Raw genomic sequence first — 13,095 nt, 5'->3', positions numbered from 1 at the left:
TATTTTTTGGAGAGTAGTTTTACTATCTCTCCCTCTTTCTCTTTCTCTCTCACTCTCTCTATCCGCGGGTTGGTAAAATGGCTATAAATCGCTGTAAAAACCATCACGCCAAACCCTCCAAGAGTTGGCAAACCCGTGGGAATAGGGCCCGAACGGGGAACGGGCAGTAGTCCGTCTCGGCAGCCCGGCACTACTCCGGGCTCTCACCTGTCAGGACAATGGTTTCAATGCGAAAGTGGTGCCGTACGGCCAGCAGCAGAACACCGACGGCCGTTTGCAGACCGTGCGTCAGCACGCACACCAGCACCCCTACGGTCACGATGATCCAGCCCCAGCCACCCTCCGGGTAGTAATGTTGCTTGATCGTGCTGATGCTCGTGTTTGACATCCGGCTCGAGGCTCGCTGTTGTTGTTGTTGTTGTTGTTGTTGTTGTTGTTGCTGGTGCTGGTGCTGCTGCTGGAAGGGTGGTTGCTGCGTTGGTTGCTGTGGGGATTGATGCTGGTCCTGCTGGTGGTGAACTGTAACCAGCCTCCTTCCTCCTTCTCCTCCTCCTGTGTGCATCTCTTCGTCCTCGTTCTCACCGCCACCCACCACCATTATGATGCCGATCTCCTCCTCCTCCTCCTCCTCTTCTTCCTGTTCTTCTTCTTCTTCCTCCTCTTCCTCCTCTTCGTCATCTCGTGCATCCACCACCTTCTTCTTTTTCTTCTCATTCGGCTTCGGTTTCTTCTTTTGCTTCTTCTGCTGGCCGGTACTTGGCTTTAGGATCGCGATCCCGCGACCGTGGCCCTGCACCATCGCCTTGGCCAGGGCTTCCAGCTCGCCCAGTCCACCCGCACCACCATCCGAGGCGATGGTAGACCGCCCATTGCCCGGCGGGCCGGGTGGCGGCGTGATCGGTTCATCGAACACCAGCGAGTGGGCATCGGCACTGGTGGCAACGCCCGAATCCTCGTAGTTCCCGTACACTGGCTCGTGCGCGAACAGGATACGCATGGTGATCGTCCACCAGCACACACACACACACACACACACGGGCGCGCACGCTCACGCAGAAGGAACACACATCACATCACAAATGTTGCTCGCGATCGACGACGACGACGAGGACGAGGACGCGAGACGTCTGGAAGATTTCAAACGGAACACACCACAGTTAGAAATATATAAATAGGAGGACTCCTGTGAAACAAAACAAAACACGCCACCGCCCTTCCCGTGGGTGACGGATTTGACCGAGCTGTGGGATTTGCGATCGCGAACGAGGCGCGATCTGGAGTGTGTCATTGCATCAAGTGGCCTCGCCACTGACGCGGCTACTTTAATCTCCACCCCGGTGCCGGTCCCGTGGCCTTCACATCGGAGGTCTCTTTCTCTCTATCTCTCTCACTCTCTCTCTGTGCTCGATTTTGAGATAATTTCTTTGGTTTTCATATTTCGCCATTTGTATCTCCCTGGCCGCCTAAGACAGATAGATTGGCCAGCCACCACCTCATCTCTTTTTTCTCTCTCCTTCTCTCGCTCCTCAACACTCCGTGGGTGGAAAGTAGTTCTATTTCCGACACGCGACACGCTCACGGGCGACTGGCAGTTCTACAAGGGCAAAGATGCCTGCGGAGGGAGGAACCTGGTGCAGATGGTGGGGGGAAAATTGAAAGAAAAAGCCTAGAATGAAGCAGCAGCAAGAGCAGCAGCAACAGCACATAGAAATGCGTCGCCGTCGCTTCTTGATTGTTTGATTTATCGGTCCTGTGTCGTCTGCTGCTTGGTGGAACGACGACGTCGCGTGCGTGCTGTACCCGTCGTCCCGCGTCTCGTCTTCTATCGTTTCGTTTTTTTTTGTTTTTCGCTATAACACATGTGTGCGTATGGTGTGTGTTCCCTACTCCTGCTGCTACTCTCCTCTCTCTCCCTCTCTCTGGGGCCCTGGCCCTGGTCTATGAGCCTTGCCCCGAACCGATTCGCAGGGCAGGAGATTAAGCAAAGTATTTTAATTGCTGCCCCCGTGTTGCTCTGCCCTTTACACACATCCGTTTCGAATCCAGGGCAGGACGCTTCGTCGACAAGTGTACGGTGAAGGTCGTGCAAGTCCGTGAGTGTGTATGTTTTGTGTTACCAGTTTTGAGGACGCACAAACTCTTCTTCCCTGTCGTTGGTCTCAGGCCGACCATGTATTTGTGCGTCGGAATGGAGCCTAGGTCCGTCCGGGGTTCGTACACTCTAGCGTCCCACTGGAGTTGCAGCAGCAGCAGCAGCGGAGGGAAAAAGTTTTTCCGTGCTAGATCCCACTGTAGGTGGAAGCGGAGATGAGAGGAGTAGATGGACACACACTGATTCGGCCATGGTGGCTACTAAAATGCCAAAAACTTGCAAACAATTTTTTTTCCTGGAAGAAGGTTCAGTAAAATGGCAGCAGCAGCAGCAGCAGCAGCAGTCTTGGCCGGACTATTCGTCCTAGTGCTGGAGTCCAGCCAGGACACACACGATTCACGTTACGTTGGGGTGCCTGGCATAAGCAAGTGATATCGACACCGATGACATTGCTCCGGCGATGGACTGCTCCCTTCGGATTGACCATCACTCCAGGCTCCATCACAAGGAAGAGAAAGAGGAAGATACTTGGTAGCTCCTTCCTGCTAGTAGTGTAAATCCTTTTGATCAACTGGCGAACTTCACAATGGCGCGTCATCAAACTGGCCGCCCAACATGCTCAACACCATTAGGCACGCCCGGCTCCATTCGTCCCTGGCAAGTCCGCTGGAGCCGACGATCGGGGACCGTGCGACAGACACTCGCGGCTCGAAGCCGTACGCCGCTGATGGCTCCCGATGATTGTGGCTGACGTTGGTTGGAGTGGAATCCCGAGTTGATCGTGTGGCTTAAGAGCCGCTCACAATCACGCAACCCCGCGCACCAACACATTCACACGCACCACACCGCACCGCACCGCACGGAATTCGTGGTCGATTCCTGAAAGAGTTACGCTCGGCACCGTACCGTGCGTACACCGTTAACGGGACCCTTTTGTTGGGGGGTTCGCTTTCGAAGGCGCGAAGGCGCGAGCGCGAACCCGCGCACGGTTGTTTCGCCGTCGTTTGCTTTTGTTTTCTGTACCTCAGCGATCCACAGAGACCTAGACCTGATCGACACACACACCGACACAAACACACGCGCGCGTACAACCGCGAAACACGCTGGGACCGGATAGGGTACTATTATAACGAGCGCGAGCAGCCAAGAGCACACCAGGAGGCGCCACTTTTCTGGCCCAGAGAAGATCAGGATGGCCAGGTTGGACCGTCCCTTCTGTGTGGCCGTCCGATGCCACGACCGGATCGGTTGTGACAGCAAACGCAACGCTGGACTGACGCTGTGGGGTGACCCGTCCGCCGGCAGGACGTACAACAGGCAGATGAGATAGAGAGAGAGAGAGAGAGAGAGAGAGAGAGAGAGAGAGAGAGAGAGAGAGAGAGAGAGAGAGAGAGAGAGAGAGAGAGAGAGAGAGAGAGAGAGAGTGTGTGTGTATGGTGTCCTCCAGACGAGAGCCGGTTCGCTACACGTGTACGCGCGAGTGTGATCTATGAAAGCACCGTGGCGGACACCGTGACATCATGACGACAGACATTCGTTGAACCTGCCATCCCGAAGTGCGCCACGACTGCTGCTGCTGTGCTTGTGGTGTTCATCCCGATTCCGGCGGGCGCGATGTTGTGAAAGGGGTTTGCTCCGCACCATCCGCTGCAGCGCCGGACACGGAGAACTGTATAGGCGCTCCTCTTCTTCTGTGTGTATCTGTTTCTTTCTGATACTACCTCCGGTGAACTGAGTGTAGAGGAGGCATTCCATTCAGACCCATTCAGGCGGATATGTGTCGTGTCGACTCCGGCGAATAACGGTTCGGTTCCGGATAGCCAATTGAGTATGTGAGTTACCCACAACTTCGTCGCTTTGTAAGAAGAATGTTGAACAGTGAGACCAGCGTTGAGAATACAAATCCAGCCTCTTCGCGGACCGCTTAAGAGATTGACTTCATGAGCAAATCAAGCAGTAAACGATGCGAATTGTTTGCATATTGTACAGCATGATCGGAAGCTAATTGGCGTTCCTCGGTTGGCCACCAGAACGCACAAACCGGGATGATTATGGGTTGAGATGCCACAACATGCCATTATTCGCATTCTTCGCACGTTTTTGTTCGGTGGATCCGAGATAAATCAACAAATTCATGTGCCAAAGCTATTAAAAGGTTCATTGCAGTCCTAAAAATGTAAACAATTCATGTGAAAGATTCCAACAGGACTCTGTAACTTCCCTCAAAGCAACAGCGAGACATGAGATTGGCGAAAAAACAAGAACGTTCCACACTTCCTTTCCATGTCTCATTGGCTCTCAATATCTATGGGCGTAAGAAGCGCAGGACTTTTCCGTTTGCAGCATTTTGAAGGGCAAGGTTAGACCTAAAACTTTAACAATTTTGATCGGCGTATGCAAATGCTTCTCCAAGAATGAGCCAAAATCCCACAAAGCACTCTTCGGGCAACGAGCGGTGGTTTCTTCTACGGTCTCAAGACCACAATTCACCCAAAAAGTAACATATCGAAAAAAAACTAAACTGATTCTGAAAGTTTATGAAATTCCCGACATTTTTTGGTTTTACTCAAAAAAATTCAAACAAATATGAAAAAGCTATGGCGTTTTAACTGTCACCCTGTATAGTTCCTCCGGGTTCAATCGTTGGAAAAGAATTTCAGCAAAACAATTGCCAATCTCCAAGCTGACCGTTAATTAAACATTATGCCCAGCAACCGTGCGGTTGACCACCACTGCGGGGTTGCTGCTGAGGGGGGAACTCAATTATCCGAAATCCGAAATTATCCGAAAGCGAAATGAACCCTCGCTACTCGTGGAGGAGGCCACACGCGGATGCTGCGATGCGTGGCCATGCCGAAAACAACAACCAGGGTAATTGGAATAGGGGGGTGGGACTTGCATCGCTACCAAAGGGCCGTTGTGTGGTCAAAGGACACACGCAATTTGTCTATAGTCGGCCAGCTTATCGAGAGGAACCAGATCGGATCCGGCCAACCGAAAAACGACAGAGTGCTACTGGCGTCAGCATCCGGCGCGTATCGTGACGAGGCGTCGAGTGAGCGCCGCTTCGTGCGAGTTCACTGGAGCAACCCCTTCCGCGGCCGAGTTCACTGCCACCGCGCGCCATTCGCTTTCGCGCCCCCCCCCCCCCCCCCTTCCTGGGTCCTTCAACCCTTGCCAACCAGACCAGCCACCAGACCCGCGATTAACGGGAAGAAAGTGAAATCGGCCGAGAGCGGTCAACAACGCCAGCCGAGTGCTCGCTCGTTCATTCGCAATTCCGTTGTTTGCTCCACTTTCCGAGGCGGGGGGGGGGGGGCGGGGGGGGGGGGGAACCAAGCACGGGAGCCGGGACCAGAGGAGAGCGGGCTTGTTTGTTTGGTTAGAGGGTTGATTTAAATGTTGACAACCGTGCGAGACCGCGTGCGTGTCTTCAAAACGGAGCACGCAAACCAACGCAGCGTAAAAACAGCGACAGTCCTCCTAACGCCACGGATATGGTAAGTAGATCGGTTCGAAGGGCAGCGGCGGCTACTGATTTGTTTCCTTTTTTTCGTTTGTTTTTCTTCCACTCGTCCTCTTTTCGAACGAGTTTTCCTCGGTCACCACCGGTTGGTTAGTATGCGGAACTTCCAATTGGCAGTGCAATATCCTGGGCATGGCCACCGGTCCTAATCGTCGCCGTGCTGCATCCACAGCAAAACAAAAAGCGCTAGGAAAGATAGCGAGCGTTTGTTCGGTTTGCGGCAAAGAATGTTCGGTGACCGTGGGCGACCTGAAGCCCTGAAGTAGAGGTTCCGAAGCGAACCGAACCGTGCCGTATATGAACTTTCAACTTTGTGCGAATAACAACCAAAACCAACAAAAAAAACATCGGTCACCTAGGAGCACCAAGAGCGCTCTCTCTCTCTAGCCAGCTTCGTTATTTGGATGACCTCTGCCTGCCGCTTCCAATTTCAGCTGCGGCTGCTGCTGCTGCTGCGTACTCTTCGTAGCACTTTGCCCTACATTTACACGCATGCTTCCGGGCAAACTGGAAAATGGGCGAGGACGGTGACGCTGCGGTGAGATGATCATCGCAAACGCGAAGCGTGATTCGTCGTTGTCGTTGTCTACACGCTGCTGCTGCTGCTGCTGCCATTTTGGGGATTATTGACGAAGCAGCAGCAGCAGCAGCAGGAAGGGAACCTAGGACCGCGATTTGGGACGCGAACTGTGATCGTTGCGAGAGGAATTCCGAATGGTGAGGGGGTTGAAACTTCCCTTCCCTTTCCCTTTATCGTGGCACGCGGCGCTGATGGCGACGATGAGTAGCTACTGCTCATGCACACGCACACATACCGTTACCATTTTCCATTCCCACTCTCTACCGTTCTCTTTCCCGTTCCTCGCATTCAAGGATTTTTTTTCTTTCTGTTGCAAAACTATGGGACACACACAAAGAGATGCGAGGAAGTTATCGCCACCGGAAGTGGGTGATAGTGGGTCGGTCGATTGAGGATTCGTACCCGTGCGGCTCGAGAGAATCGCGAACGGATTCGGAATTCGCGGTTCTGAGCGGCGATTGCTCCTAATATTCCTAATACTAAGGGAGGAACAGGCGGAGCAAGGGAGCCCTGGGTGCAACTGCAACAATGGTGTTTTACTGCGCTGAATAGATGCCATCACCACCATCATCATCGTGTCACTAGCACCAATGTAAAGAGGGTGCTAGGAAGGTGGAGGAGAAAGGGGAGGTTGGAGATACGACAAAAAGAGGAAATCAGCGGGTAAAGCAGCCAGCTGGAGCTAGCGCGGACTGTTACGCGATCGCGATACCAAGATTGTTCCCAGTGAAGCGGCCCGACCGACGGGCGCTTCGGATATAACGTGTGCATTAAAAAAACAAGACAAAATGTGCCGATTTTTCATGGGCAAACCATCAATCGCACTGCAGAAACTAAAAATGCAGCATCAATAGCAGTTATCTATGTGTCTTTAGACAAAATTTGAAAGCCCCTTCAGTCGAACTCTAATAGTGATGGCGAAAAAAGCGAAGAAACTTCGTTCAAAATCGCCATGCCCCCTTTTTTTCAGTCTCCATCGCGCCAGGGGCTCCAACACTCCGACACTGCGACTGACAGTTTGCATTCTGCTTTGCTGCTGCTAACAGACGGCCGCTGTTTTTCTTGCTCTGCAAAGCCAGCAGCTGGAGAAGCGAGAAAGCGTTTCAATCGCGTTTAAATTTAAATCTGTTTTCCCCCTCTCCTCGGCCCACCCAAAAAATAAAAATAAAACAACCCAAGTTGACGGGGTTGCTAAGGGATTCTTGCAGAGCAGAGTGGGAGGCTAAATGGGCACATTCCGATGCTGAAGCTTTTCCGATGAGATGAGCCAGCGCTGGAAGCGCTTCTTTTATGATCGCGCGATTGGGGCACGGCATAAAATTCGGACAAAGGAAACGGCACCCCTCGGGCACGGAAAATCGCCAATAAAATGGCGATTAAATTCGATTCCCCAGTCCCTGGACCCACGAAACCCTCCTCACCGCAGCGCAACAACCAAACAATAACAAAAAAAACAACAACGGCACAACTAGGAACCGATCCGAGCCTTGGGCCGAGACGCGTGCCCTAACCCTCTTTATTTCCAACGGTTAACTACACTGGGACCGAAACCGAAAAGGGGCAAATGCGCTGCGTCAGGGATACTCTCTCCACCTCCAGTAACTCCCCCACGCCGATGTCGGTGGCTCTCCGAGCGAGCGAGCTCCATATGCTGCTTTGTCCCTAGGCCAGTTGGCCAACTATCATCGACGCCCGTTACCGATTCGAATAATATTGTCGTTGAAGGGGACAATAATCCCCATGGTGTGTTACCGTGCCAGCTGGGGGCTACCGAGAAGACAACGTACCGAGTACGCTCATTATAACGCCTTAGCTTTAGAGACTACACCCATCAAGCCATATGTGTAATTGGGGCACCTGTTTGCCCCTGGTTACAAATGAATTAACTCGCTACGGGGGCGAGCCCAGCTTTGCCACATTTCTGCAACGCAGGAGTACAAAGAGTTTACTAATTGGCTACTGGCAGGTGCGACGATAAATTATCAAACACCGTATTGGCATGATAGCTTTGGAGTCGGTCTGGTATTTGGGGTGCCCTTACTGTTCAACACACTCTTCAACGTACCATCCAGCATTCACCGGTACGGCAAAAACGGTACCCCCAGGAGGAATCGCTAATACGGTGGTGGACATTCGTATGGCCGCACCCTAGAGACTTAAGAGTAAAACGGCAATCAAATATGAACGGATGCATTATTTTACGGTATCAAACTTTTATTGTATTAGTACAGTTGTGATTAGTATACACGTAAAATGGTAAATGGTTTAGATACGTGGGCAATTGTGAGTGCGATGTGTCAAAATGTGAATAATCGTCAGATTTCGGCGTTGGTAAGGATTCGGTGTCGAGTGCAACTTTCTCATCACGTACGGCTTTCCACTTTTTTAATTTCAATTCAAACGTTTTCAGGGATGTACAAGGAGCCTTTGGAAGACGTTTTTATTGATCTATCGGGGATTAAAGCCTTCCAGCACAGGACAATAACACATCGATTAATTTTCGCCAACAATTAAGTGCATGGTTAAATGCGGCCATACGAATTAGGGATGGGCGCTCGAAATCGCACCAACGATTCCACTCCGATTGCTGCAGCAAAAAATCGGAATCGATTCCGAGCCCGAGTCGACGCCGACCCAGATCGATTCCGGGAATTTCAGGGGGGAAGTTCGGTGCAGCGCAGTAGTGACTGTGCTTCTGCTTTGGTACGGCATTCGCCGTCGATGTTGATTGTTTTGTTTTAGGTTCCGCTTTCGTTTTCGTTTTCGCAGTCTACCTGTCTACCTGGGCTCCCGTCTAGTAGAGCCATGGTCACATAATGAGGGAATTCCCCAAACAATTAAACGTCGATCTTGACCATTACAGTATAGCGAGACGCCATCGACCGCTCAGCCATCGGCGCCTGGCGCCTCTCGATTGCGGGAATTGAGACTTGAGGGGGGACAAGTGCGGCGCAGCGCAGTGACTGTGCTTCTGCTTTGGTATAACCATTTGCCATTTGCGCTTCTTTTGCATTAAAGAGGATTTAGCGGCTTTTTTGTTAATCGGCTTGGACAATGTGTTTGGGAGTAATTGACCGGAATAAATTTCCTGAGAGATGGAATGGAAAATGTGTAATCAGCAATTGCCATTAATATGAAGAATAAATGTGCCTCCATTTCTTCCCAGAATAAACGCGTTTCGTCGCACACGCATTCATACACCGGTTCAGTACAATGTTGTGTCAGCAGCAGATGCTGCTGTTGCCAAAAGTTAATAACCAGGTCAATCTCCTTCTAGCCCCACAGCCTCATTATGGCTCATTGTTCTCCCATCCTGCTAATCAATGTTGTTTACAAAAATTGTAAATGACAACCAGCTTCAACGGCGGACCACAGTCAAGTACATCCGGCCAATGTGCTTCCATCTGCAATTGCAACCCTCTCTCTCTCACAACCCGGGGATCCAAATAAGGGTTGGACCCGTGCGTGTCCGTACGAGGGTGCTATTGATGATAATTTAATTACGTGCGTGGTGTGCGAGCGCGGACACGCACGCACCCTCGGTCATAATTGGAAATCGATTCCGTTACGGGTTTCCATCTACTCCCCTTGAGGGATGCGGCGTTCCACAGCTTCCTCTCGGTTCGGCTAAATTCATTATCCCTTTTCTATCTACCGCCGCGTGCAACGAACAGGTTTGTCGCCGGGAGTTACCACCACCAGGCGGAGCACCACCCTACTTAGCGGTCTTACCTGCGGCCACCGGCCGATGCGGCAGAAAGGGAACGGCGGCGTGAAGGAGAAAGACGCCCGCGGACAGCTGCAACCCGTGGGCGATACAGTGGACGACGAGCCCGATGTAGGTGACGAGCCAACCCCAGCCCCCCTCCGGATAGTAGTGCTGCTTGAGGGTGATGAGCTGACGGAGATCGGCCACCAGCCGCGCACCGTACGGCACCTTCAGTTCCGCGTGGTGGTGATGGTGCCGCCCACCGCCACCACTGCCACCACCATGGTGATGGTGATGGTGATGGTGGTGATGATGGTGAGGGAGGTAGTGGTGCGGGTGATGATAGTGATGCCGGTTTCGGTGGCGGGCTGCTGCTGCTGCTGCTGCTGCCGCCGACGAAGACGACGACGGTGAACCGACGACATCGGACGAACCGTAACCGAGATTGTTGAGACCGCTGCAGGAACCGCTGCTGGCGCTCAGTGCCACGCCCGAGTCTTCGTGGGAGTTCAGCAGCTGGGGCAGCGAGTGCGAGCGCTGCAGCGTCAGCGGTCGCATTGTTTCGTTCGATGAGAACGACATGTTCGCCCCCGCCCCTCTCCTCCTGGACTGGACTGGACTACTTCTCAGCAGTTCTCGGCAGCAGAAGGTCCTACAGCGACACGAGACACACTAGCACGCACGCACACACACGGGCACACAGAGGTGACGAGTCCTGGGAACGTGCGCCACCCACCCCACCGCCCGTTGCGGGGGTACCGGGGTGCCACGGTGAGGCATCCGACCGCAGGACCGAGTTTGCACTGCACCGCCAACACGCCAACACTCACCAAGCGCACACTACTAAAGCTCCATGCGCACGCACGCATTAACAACACACTCGCGGGCTGATCGTTGAGAAAAGCTCAAACTGCACTGTCTAGCAGGCTCGCTGGTTGGCTAATGGTACGACTACTGCTACGACTACTCCTACTCTAGGCACTTGAACGTTACATTCGCTCAACACCACTGAAAGGTTACCGTAACGCACGTGTAATAGCCAGCCCTGGAGGGGGATATCTGGCAACTGGACTGTTTTGGAGAGAGAGAGAGAGAGAGAGAGAGAGAGAGAGAGAGAGAGAGAGAGAGAGAGAGAGAAAGGGAGTGAGACAGAGAGCGAGAGCACTTCTTAGTGCCTTTTGATTAGCCAAATAGAGCAGTGAGTCGCTAATTAGCAACCGAGTTAGCCGCGGAGAGGGTTTGTAAAGATCCATTTACACCGCCAATAGCCAATTGCGCAATGGCGCGGCACGCGACACGCAACTGTCATAGTCCTGCGAAGAATGTCTATGCGTTCCTCCCCTCTCCAACGCCTTTGTTAAATCTCTCTTCTCCACCCGGTGTGACACTGGGGTCACTGACGATAACGACGACGACAACGCTTGTTAGTGGCAAACCGATGAAACGATGCTAAGTGATAAATGATCGATGCCTAACGCCACCCCCGCCCCGCGCCGTCACATTGCTTTCGAATGTCGGTCATCTTCTCCCTGCACACCGATAGACAATCCGTGTTGACAGCTTGATTGACGGGAATGTTTTTGTTGATTGATGGGGATGGTGGTGGTGATGGTGGTCTGGGAGGTTGTGTTATTGGCCAATTAGCCTTAGATCGTCCTAAGTAATGATGACCAAACTAACCGCCTCCACGGTATACCCGGGCGATCGAAGATTCTATTCTATTCTAATTCCCAAGAGCAGAATCCAGCGGCACTCTGCACTCCATACCCCGGATGCGCATCCCTGACTGACGGTGACGTGGCACACGTTCCGAAACCGTCAATTATCGGTCCCCCCCCGGGGGAAAGGGCACGAGTATGCGGGCTGTGTGTCTATTGTTGCCTGTCAGGGATATCGGTTACGCACTACAGAGTCAACAGGCTTGGCAGTGGACGTGGGCGATCCCATTAGTGACCCGCACCGACGGGCCGACAGGGTGCCTATTTCATCGCCCGTCAATGGCTAGTGGAAGGATTTGCAGGGGAGAGGGAAAGGGATGTAACATGAGCAGCAAACACTCACTCACACACACACACACACACGCGCGCAGCCTACCATCTCCATCCTCTAAGTAGTAAGGGAGCAGAGGCGATGGCGATGCTGTCAATCTGGATTAAGCATCCAGACTCTTCACCGCCGTTGTTTTTTTTTTTTGTATGTTGGAGCATTCTAATTTCACAAGCTTTGTTTATTGTGTCTTCTGGCATATGTTGACCGTTTTTCCGGTATATTCATGCTTCAAACTGGTTGATTGTTATGGGATGGGAGTAGTTCATTATTGGGGGACTTTGGTTTTTTTCTTTTAGTGACACATATTTTTAACATTTTTCTCTGAAAGCTAATTCTTTCAAGAGCATTGTCTAAATGTTTTGGATCATTCGAGGAAAAACCGACAAAGATACAGATTTTTGAAAATCCACGTTTCATACAAGGCTCCATGCAGCTCGCTACTTTGAAGAGCGTTTCCCAAAAAACGTTTTCGCAATCGTACCGTAAACACTGCTGGACCGATAGATTTGAAATTTTTAACACGTAATCTGTGCACTCTTTATCAGCTAGCCCCGTTGAGATTTCATGAAAATTGTTCATACTTTTTTTTAAGAAATCTTAAAAAATTGCAAAATGACAAAAAGCATCACTTTTTCAACTTTAAAAATGTGCCAAATATCGAACAATACGAAATTTAACAAAAACTCGACGGGACTACCTAGATAAACTTATAATCTTTCAAACGAGTATCGTTTTGTATTTATCTGATGACCCATCACGTAGCTACGATGGGCACGGTTTTTGGTGCGAATCAAAAGACTTGGCCCTGAAGACATAAGCGACGAACCCGGTTTGATCATTGTGCTCACTATTTCAAGTTCAAAAATCTGCCAAAAATCGAAAAATAGAAATTTCAACAAAATCTTGACGGGGCTACCTTGATAAACTTATAATTTATCAAAAGAATATCGATGTGTGTTTTTCTGATGACGCATCACGCAGCTACGACGGGCACCAGAAAGTACCTTTTCGCAGCCGCACCTTCATGAATGTGATGCCGTGGATGAAGTTTTTACTAAATCTTTCTCAAAATAGAACTAAATATTCTCCAAAAATTGTAGTTTAATATGCCATACACATGAAAAAGTAAAGGGGTAGGA

The 13,095-nt window shown here is 51.4% G+C and overlaps 1 protein-coding gene across 5 annotated transcripts in view; it reads right to left on the bottom strand.

The window, feature by feature from the left end:
* LOC126579521 (monocarboxylate transporter 12-like) overlaps positions 1–13,095 on the bottom strand; it is a 45,006-nt gene that overhangs the window by 5,405 nt on the left and 26,506 nt on the right. For 2 of the 5 annotated variants that reach the window (XM_050242885.1, XM_050242884.1), the window contains exon 2: positions 9,931–10,978. The exons of 1 other annotated variant lie outside the window; for it this stretch is intronic. In XM_050242885.1, coding sequence (XP_050098842.1) covers positions 9,931–10,489 — 559 coding nt within the window. In that variant the 5' untranslated portion in view covers positions 10,490–10,978. Of the gene's footprint in view, positions 1–207; positions 1,128–3,115; positions 3,333–9,930; positions 10,979–13,095 lie in introns of those variants that run through there. 2 more of the 5 variants (XM_050242883.1, XM_050242882.1) reach the window with 2 other exon arrangements.

This window comes from Anopheles aquasalis, chromosome Y (assembly GCF_943734665.1).
Source record: "Anopheles aquasalis chromosome Y, idAnoAquaMG_Q_19, whole genome shotgun sequence".
In the NCBI taxonomy this organism is placed as follows: Eukaryota; Metazoa; Arthropoda; class Insecta; order Diptera; family Culicidae; genus Anopheles; species Anopheles aquasalis.
Note: the sequence above shows the minus strand (reverse complement) of the source record. Positions and strands in the feature narration are given on the sequence as shown.